This window comes from Leguminivora glycinivorella, chromosome 1, assembly GCF_023078275.1.
Source record: "Leguminivora glycinivorella isolate SPB_JAAS2020 chromosome 1, LegGlyc_1.1, whole genome shotgun sequence".
Classification (NCBI taxonomy): Eukaryota; Metazoa; Arthropoda; class Insecta; order Lepidoptera; family Tortricidae; genus Leguminivora; species Leguminivora glycinivorella.
In genome coordinates this window covers 2,252,176-2,261,905 of record NC_062971.1, presented here as the reverse complement: position 1 = coordinate 2,261,905, position 9,730 = coordinate 2,252,176, and the positions used below count along the sequence as shown (strand labels likewise).

Genomic DNA, 9,730 nt, shown 5'->3' with positions numbered 1-9,730 from the left:
CCCTCTATTATTTCTGTTCCCAGTCAAAAGGTGGTCGAAAGCTGTAAACAGGAACTGAAAATAACGTTACACTGTCCAGACGAAGCCTCATTACCAAGCTTAAGTGGGTAGACCGCTAATTTGACATGCGAAAGATCGTGAAATGGTGATAAAAGAATTTCTCCGCGCCGCGGTCAGCAAACGGACACTGATCAATCTTGTGTTGAGTGAAGGTCAACGACATCTGTCTGCAGACCCGGTCAAAGCGACTTTGACCCGGTCGAGACACATCCGTATGACTGGCACGGCACACGTGGTGACCTTTGCCGCCAAACTATAAAAAACTTTGATAAAAACATCTCTCACACGTAAACTTGATATCCATTGTGGTTTAATTGACGCGAAAGAGCGTGTTACTACAATGAATGAAACAGCTGGAGGCGTAACGACAATAGGTATAGGTATGTACCTACGTTATTACAAGTTATTCCGAGGATTCGGCAATGCAGCGGTCAAACCGCTATGCGCCGAGCGGTAGGTATGTTACGATTTACCACACAAACCGGTCCGCTCTACCTACTTCGATACAGTCACCCTATACTTTCTTACAAAGCCACACATATCAAGATATCCGAGCTTAAACACAGGTTAAATATTGTTTTAACGATATCGGTTATAGATTAGGAACGGACACTGTAACGGTTATTTTGAAATCGGAACAAAGCAAATGACAAGATCCATACTTTAAACCTGGTTTCCCGCCACGTCAGTGGCCACATGCAGGCCGGGATTGGTGCAATTTGATAGGAGACACAACTGTTACACCGAATCACGGTCTAAGCGTGGCCACCGCAGTGAACGACCGGCCCGGGTAACGGGACCGCGCGCCGCGGATGCTGCGTAGCGGTCTTCGACGGCCGGGCCCGCTTGGATAGGCCGGGACTGGTGCAATATCACAGAAACCGAATATAGCGCCAGTCACCGCCCAGCCACACGGGCCTCCCGGACAAAGGATGTCTGTAGACACGCCGCCGACGCTCCTCGACACCGATCTTCCGACTTCTCTCGACGTCCGGAGCTTTCGTGATCTCGAGAAATCATCGTTAGTGAAAGTCACACACTATTTGAACGGTATCGGAACCCGCGTATTTCGGAAAGTTGTGCGCGCGTGCGGCGCGCGCGGCGGCCGGCGACGGAGTGCCGGGCGGCGGGGAGGCGACGCCGGCGCAGCTGTCGCGCTCCCCGCCCGCGCGCCCGCTCCCCGCCGGCCCTTATCTTTCTGGGAAGTGGTTCCTGAACTTCCCGATTGTATTGCCCGATTCCTTCGCTTACCCGAGAATCGGGTAAAATTGAAACTTTGAAACTTTGAAAGTTGCGCTCCTTGACCGACGATGTCGTCGTGCGCGTTCGCGTGCTCGTGTCGTGTAACATTGATACAGTTATCAAGGTGATTGGAATTACAATTTACAATGTGTTTGATTGGAACTGGAATCCTGTGAACGCATATAAAGTAGTTTACCCATACACTTTCATTTTAAATTTAAATGTGTACCTAATTTGTGGAACCGGTCGATCGATCGATTAAAATAAGAGATTTTTAATGAGTTCTGTCGAATATGACGAATGTGGGCGGCCAAAAGGTTATGTTAAAGAAAAAAAAATGAATTAATTAATTTAATAATGAATGAAAAATGCTTGACATGCCTACGTCGACTAAATGGCTCTATTTTCATTTGTGTAATTTGTGTATTTTAATGGTTAGGTAACTTAATTAGGTACTTATTATAAGTGGTTCTGATTCTGTGATGGTCAAAAACATGTGCATCCAAATTGTCTCATCCAAATCGTTCGAATTTAAGTAACTTGTGTGCTGAGATGCGTTTCACAGATACCTACATAATTTATTAGACTATTAAGTATTCGAATTCAATGAGGCTGAGGAATACATTTCGCAACAAACGTTTTCCATAATTCAGCCACAGTTTTGTACGCCACAGTTTTGTACCCTTAGCCATAACAATAGTTAGGTATAGGTATTTACTAATTTTGTTTTTCCCTGTGATTAGTACGAGTTTAAGTATATATTATCAAAATGTACGTGGTTTAAGATCCAAAACCAATGACTTTCTTCGCAATGTAATAAGATTTGATTACGATTTAATTTGTCTCACTGAAACTTGGCTTTTACCAGGTATTTTTGACACGGAGCTTTTTGATTCGCGCTATACAGTGTACCGGACAGACCGCGATTATGAGAAAGTAGGCATGACACGAGGAGGTGGCACGCTTATCGCTGTACACCGTAGACTCAAGGCTAAGGCTTGTGATGTCCAACCGATGGTAAGCCTACCTGACGCTGATATTACTTGGGTCGACATACCTGTTTCTAAGGGCCCTGATTTTATGAAATTAAGGATATTTTGTTGTTACTTTCCGCAAAGTAGGTATCAAGTTGACTCACAATCTTCATTTTTTGAATTTTTATCCAATATTTTCACAGATTTTCCAAATGATAAATTTCTGGTATTGGGGGATTTTAATATCACTGGAGCATCCTGGGTTTCTGTCAACACCGGTCAAAGGAAATTAAAGATATCAAATCCCCATTTTGATAACTTAACAATACAACTATCTGCTTTTATGTCTTTTGTCGATTGGTATCAATTTAATGACATACCTAATAAGAACGGTAGGCAGTTGGATTTGGTTTTATCTAATATCGACTGCACCTTATCACCAGTCGAAGCGTTGGTTCCGATAGATGGTCATCACCCAGTCTTTTGTGTGAAGACTCATATAGGGTTGACTGATCACTTTTTAAAACCTAGTCCTCGTCTAGTTCGTCGTTTTTTCGCGGCTGACTATGACCTCATAAATGAAGAATTGAATAAAGTTGATTGGGAACACGTTCTATCACTCGATGATGTTGATAATGCAGTAGATATGTTTTACGAGATAGTGAATAGAGTTATAGATGATTTAGTGCCCACTAAAACGGTCAGCTCTAGTGATAATAAATTCCCGGTGTGGTACTCTCGACCTTTAATCAAACTTATAAAGAAAAAACTTAAGATACATAAGAAATGGAAAATTTACGAGAGAATAGCTGATTATATAAGTTTTTCAAATTTGCGAGCAAAAGTTAAAGAGATGGAGGCCACATGTTACAGTTTTTATATTTCTAGAATTGAAAATAATATTCGATTTAACTCGAAATATTTTTGGAGTTTTATGAAATCTAAAACATCTATTAATGGTGTTCCAGATACATTATACCTAAAAAATAATACCGCGTCTAATGGGCAAGAGATTGCAGATTTATTTAACATTTTTTTTCAATCAGTATTTGAAGTAAATGAAGATATAAATCAAGATCCTACCATATGTTTTCCCGAGTCCTGCATTGGTAACGACTTTCCTAATAACGTTATCAGTACTGTGAATATAACTTGTGAGATAGTTAAAACATATTTAAATAACCTGATAGTATCTAAAGTCACGTGACGTACGTCAGAACTGTCATACGCACTTTTCGTTCGCTCCGTGATTTTAATTTAAAAATAAGTTATAAGTGTGTTTTTAATAACTTGGCTCGCAATATAATTTAGCCCTAGCACCAGTGTACCTACTTAAAACAAACAATTATCAGGTGTGCAAATTTTAAAGCCGCTAAAATCAGTTTTAAAACAGTGAAATATCAGTTACAAGTAAAAATCAACTCCGCGGTCAGCTGACCGGTGACAGCCAATCAGCTGTTTCGTGTCAGCGCGTGTGCGTTATCGTTGTGCCAGTGATACTCACTGGAAAGTAAACTTTATTTCAACTGCACGAAGCTCGAAGTTGCCATGGCAAGCTGCGGTGGTTGCTTTAGTGAAATAACGGACGGAGGATGTTTAAAATGTCGCAACTGCCAAAAAATTTACGATCTTATTTGTGCAAATGTGACTGAAGACTTTTTCAATTGCATGGGACCCGACCAGAGATATTCCTGGAAGTGTGTGGAGTGCAGAAGTGCGGAGCCCAAGACGAGCAATATAAACACGCCCGTACGCGGCCATCACCCGGCGGGCCATGCAAATGTTAACGTGCACAGAGGCGCGCAAGCTCTGGTGGACCTGAGCCTCGTCGGGCCTGAGGGTGACAGCTCGGTCATGGAGGTATCCTACACGGACGGAAACACCACCCCGCGCGACAATGGGCTGAATTTGACCAGCGTCAACGACAGCCAGCTGCTGGTCACTGAACTCCGGCTCTTCCGCGAGGAGATGCGCGCAATGAGCCTCGAGATCCGCGCTCTCCGCACATCCCTGCAGAGCCTGTCAGCCAGGATCGATGGCTGTGATGGGCGCATCGACGAGCTTTGCGCTCGCGTGGAGTCCCTCGAGAGTGGGCCGCAGCAGAGTGACAGCGGAGTCAACAAATCTCTCGCCGAAACCGTGTCGCTGCTCAGACTAGAGCTCAACGACCGCGACCAGGAGTTGTTATTAAATGATATCGAGATATCAAGTGTGCCGGAGACTAATGGCGAAAATGCGATGCATTTGGTAACAACTCTGGGCCAAAAGTTGGGTATTGAACTCACCGAACACGACATCGTCGACGCTACCCGTGTGGGGCGCGCGCCTCAGCTGCAAGAAGGTGTCCACGGGCCGGCAGCGCGGCCGCGGCCGCTCGTCGTGCGCCTGGCGCGCCGCGTCGTCAGGGACCGCCTGCTGCAGGCAGCGCGCGTCCGCCGCGGGGTCACCACGGAAGGCACCGGCATCCCTGGCCGAACGTGTAGGTTCTACGTCAACGAGCGGCTGACTCCTCACAACCGACGTCTCCTGTACAAGGCCCGGGAGCTGAAGCAGCAGTACTCCTGGCGGTATGTCTGGACCCGCGACGGTAAAATCTTCGCGCGGCAGCAAGCGGGGACGGCTTCGCCTCGATACCGCATACGGACGGAAGCGGATCTGGACCGTGTTTTTGGCCGATAATATGTTTGTTCGCTATTTTAACTCCGTATCACTCCTAACGATCACTATTCGCGCTTATACGTCATTGCCACTGTCGCCGCTGGTCAATCAAACATCTAAAACACGTGCACTACTACACAAACACAAATCGTACACATATTACACTTTCTATTTTAACATGAACTCAAGGTTACAGTTTATATGCGCCATATTTGTTTACTTGTATTATATCTCAACTTATTTACACGACACTATACTTATTTTATATGATCATTCACCGATACACGCATTATTTACACAAATAACCTCAAATCCATGCTTACGTTCCCCGCGCCTGGTTGCAGTACTAGCGATGCAAAACCGGTTCCGTCTTAGTAACTGCTCGGTCATTTTTACAACTTACAAAAGTGAATAAAAATCATCTAAGAATAGGTTTGTACAACGCGGGCTCATTAGGCACGAACCACGATAACTTTATAGCAACTTGCACTCGGTTAGATATGGATATGTTAGCCATTAACGAGACTTGGTTAAGAGGAGGGGATGAATGTCGTGCACCGGTACTACCGGGGTGTAGGCTGCGACACACTCCGCGACCACAGGGATCTCGCTCACGGGGTGGCGGGGTCGGCTTTTATATAAAACGTAGTGTGACTGCCCGAAATTTGACACATCCCGTAGACCCAAAACATAAAGCAGTAGAACAGATGTGGCTACATATGTCAATACAGGGGAAAAAATTGTAATAGGGACAGCATATCGCCCACCATGGCAGGATGTTGACTTATTTTTAGACGCCATAACCGACACTATAAGCTCGTTGACATGTTATGACCACATCATTTTGCTGGGTGATTTTAATATTAATTTATATATCAATGACATTAATACAACTAAGTTTAACCATTTCTTGACTACTTTCAATTTGACACAATTAGTAACAAAGCCAACACATTTCACAAGCACCAGTCAGACATTGATTGACGTGGTTTGCACAGATTTAATTGCCAATAAAATAAATATGGAGCATGTAGGGTCATTATTTGGGCACTGTATTGTTATGTGCGAATTTAAGATTAGGCGGGACAAACTTAAGCCCCATACTGCACTGCATAGGCCCCTTAATGACATAAATTTTTCACTTTTTGACAATGACTTGCGTAGTGTGAGGTGGGATCGGATTTCTGCTTTATCGGATGTTAATGATCAGGTGGACGTATTGACCAAGCACATAGTATATTTATTTGACCTGCATGCGCCCGTAAAAACATCTATAATAAGGGGTCCTTCATATCCATGGATCACCGACACAGTGAAACTTATGATGCGTATGCGTGATCAAGCTGCCTCAGAGTATCATAAAACAGGTCATGACAGTAAAAGGCTTTATTATAAGGATCTAAAATCAGTAGTAAATAAGGCTATATACAACGAAAAGTCTGCTTTCTTTAACCATAACATTAATAATAAAATAAAAGAGCCAAAAGCACTTTGGAAAAATCTTAAGTCTACCATTCTACCCAAGGATACCAAAGAATTGCCATCTACTTTCAGCGATCCTGATATCATAAATAACCACTTTTTAAATTTACCTGTTACTTCACAGGTGACGATTTCCCAGTTAACATATTTTGAGTTTTACAGGTACCACCAGTCTGTGTTTCACATCGAACTAATTACCCCAGATGCGTTACTAAAAATTGTCTCAACACTTAAGTCAAATGCAGAAGGGCATGATCTAATTAATTTAAAAATGCTTTTGATGACATTTCCTGGTACTTTGGATCTGCTGACTAATATTATAAATACCTCAATTTCAACCTCCACCTTTCCTGATATCTGGAAAGTAGCCATCGTTCGACCGCTACCAAAAAATACTAACCCTTCTCAATTAAAGGACCTTAGGCCCATAAGCATATTACCTTGCATATCGAAAATAATAGAAAAGATAGTGTGTACACAGTTAAGTGCTTACATTGAAAAAAACGCCATCTTACCAGATGTACAATCGGGATTCAGAAAGGGGCGCAGTACTGTGACGGCCCTGCTTGACGTGACAGATAATATACTTGGCTCACAAGACAAAGGCATGTGCACACTGCTTGTTTTGCTGGATTTTTCTCGAGCTTTTGATTGCATTAATATAAATCTTCTACTTTCTAAGCTAAGTTACTATGGGTTCGACAATAGTGCAGTGCGTTGGTTTCACAGCTATCTGAATGAGCGGTATCAATATGTAAAGCTGTGTTCCAGTGATGGAACCTCTAAACTCTCAAGTAAAGCGGCCCTCCAGAGAGGTGTTCCACAGGGATCGATACTCGGTCCAATCTTATTCATATTGTATACAGCGGACATCAGAACACGCATCTCGTACTGCAAGTATCATATTTATGCGGATGACATCCAAATATATATATCTTGTAAACCTACTGAAATTGACAATGCAATTGAAAAGCTTAACATTGACTTAGCGAACATAGCGTCCTGGGCTTGTGACAACAGTTTAATGCTAAATCCATCTAAATCAAAATATCTTATCTTTGGCACCGAAAGTCAGTTGAAAAGCATCGGAGCAGTTAGAGATGTGTTGCTATCAGGTGAACCAATTGAAAGAGTATTTGAAGCACGTAATCTAGGCTTAATTATGGACTGCAAACTTAGGTTCGAGAAACATGTTGCTGAATGCGTTAGAAACTGTTTTTATAGGCTCAGGGTATTATATAACATACGACCTTTTCTTAAAGAAACCTTACGCATACAGTTAATTGAGGCACTTGTTTTGACAAAATTAAATTATATGGATATAGTGTATGGTCCACGACTACTAGAAAGGACAAGGCGTCTTATTCAGCGCGTACAAAATGCTTGTGCCCGTTTTTGTTTCGACATTCCACCTAGAGGCCATGTTACACCATTTCTGAATCAGCATAGTCTTCTTAAAATGCTTCATCGACGGAAATTACACCTGGCATGTCTTCTTTTGGTATTATCAAGCACAAATCTCCTTCATATCTGTTCGAGAAGTTGTCGTGGAAGTCCACCCGCAGCTCACTTGGGGCGCGTAATTGTAGTGTACAGTTAGTGACACCTCGACATTCTTCGGCAGCCTTTCGTGGGAGCTTCCGGTACATGGCAACCAAGTGCTGGAACAATATTCCACCACCTCTCAGGAACCTGCAAAATTTATCAAGTTTCAAAACTAAACTCAAATTACTCACACTTCAACACCAGCGGCAACAGGAAGCTTTGAAATATGACACCAGTTTCTGTTAATTTAGTGTAGCATATGCGTATGCTAGACATGTTTGCATCTTCACCAATAATCAAGTTATAATAATAAACTTACCCGTTTTTACTGTCCTATCTTCATAACAACTGAATGTTTATTTTATTTTATTCACATTAAACTTTAATCTATTGTATTTTGTCATGTCATCCACCTGTACGCGTTTACATGTAGCTGTTTTTCTTTATATTTCCATGTGTAAGAATGTAAATTTATCCAGGCCCATTTCATAGTTAGTTGTAGAAAGAAACTCACTTTAACGGTAAATTAACATAGTTCTCTGGGTTCTTCTTTTAGAAATATTTGTAACACACGACTAATTATGTAGCACTTTAATATTATTTGTTAGTTTTAATGTTAAAATGTAGGTATATGAGTGAAATGTTTCAATTTTGTTATTTCGAACTCATTGGCACGCTGTGCGATCTGACCGGCCATTTTATTAATTATTTATTGTGTCATTATGAATACCTGTCCGCAGTCCAGATGGCGCTGATCACCGCCTCGCAACTGTGGGCGCGTTCAGATATCTCGGAAGGGCAGGCCGTACAGCTGCGTTCGTGGCCCACAAACCGGTCTCGCCGGAAGATCAGCGCTGGCCCCTGGTCAGCATTTATGCTGAGGCGGGACCATTTCGTGGTAAACCAGAAATACTTTTTTTTTTCTTCTCTTTTGTAATGATGAAATTACTTATGTAAATAATTGTGGTTACCATGAATAAAACTATTGAATCTGAATCTGAATCTGAATCTAAAGGCAAGATGGTTTACATCGTACCTACGTAATAGAACCCAGGCTGTAGCTGTCAAAGGTTACATTTCTAGTTTCGTTCCCATTTCATCCGGTGTTCCACAGGGGTCTCACCTCGGTCCTTTACTTTTTAACATCTACATAAACGACGTAGCCAAATGCTTTCAACATTCTCGACTACTGTTGTATGCCGATGATACCAAAATTTTCTCTATTGTTAAATCTGAAAATGACTGCCTTAATTTACAAAACGATCTTAATAGATTAAGTTCTTACTGTTCAGCTAATAAGCTCTTTTTAAATGTTGAAAAATGTTGTGCCATCTCATTCTCTCGAAAGAGTAATCCTATAGTTTTCAACTACTTTCTTGATAACAAGCCTCTTAAAGTCGTAACTGAAGTCAAGGATTTAGGTGTAACTTTAGATCGCGAACTGCAGTTTATTTCTCACATAAATAAAATATCAGCTAAGGCATATAAAATGTTGGGATTTGTATTCCGACAAAGTAAAGATTTTAAAAACCCCAAAACATTAGAACTACTTTATAATGCTTATGTCCGATCAAATTTAGAATACGCTAGTACAATTTGGTGTCCACACTTTAACGTACATATTGATACAATTGAAAAGATTCAAAACAAATTTATTAGAAGGTTGAAATATAAATTTTGGGATTTTGATAGTACACATATTGAACCTCTAAGTAAGCGTCGTGAAGTCAATGACCAGATACTTCTATACAAAATTTTGAATGGTTTGA

At 41.6% G+C, this 9,730-nt stretch overlaps 1 protein-coding gene across 1 annotated transcript; it reads left to right on the top strand.

Annotated features, from left to right (window-relative positions):
• Positions 1-3,944: 3,944 nt before the first annotated feature.
• On the top strand, positions 3,945-4,955 carry LOC125233123. Its single transcript, XM_048138990.1, has one exon. It carries the CDS (start codon positions 3,945-3,947, stop codon positions 4,953-4,955), a length of 1,011 nt encoding a protein of 336 aa, XP_047994947.1.
• Positions 4,956-9,730: the final 4,775 nt, after the last annotated feature.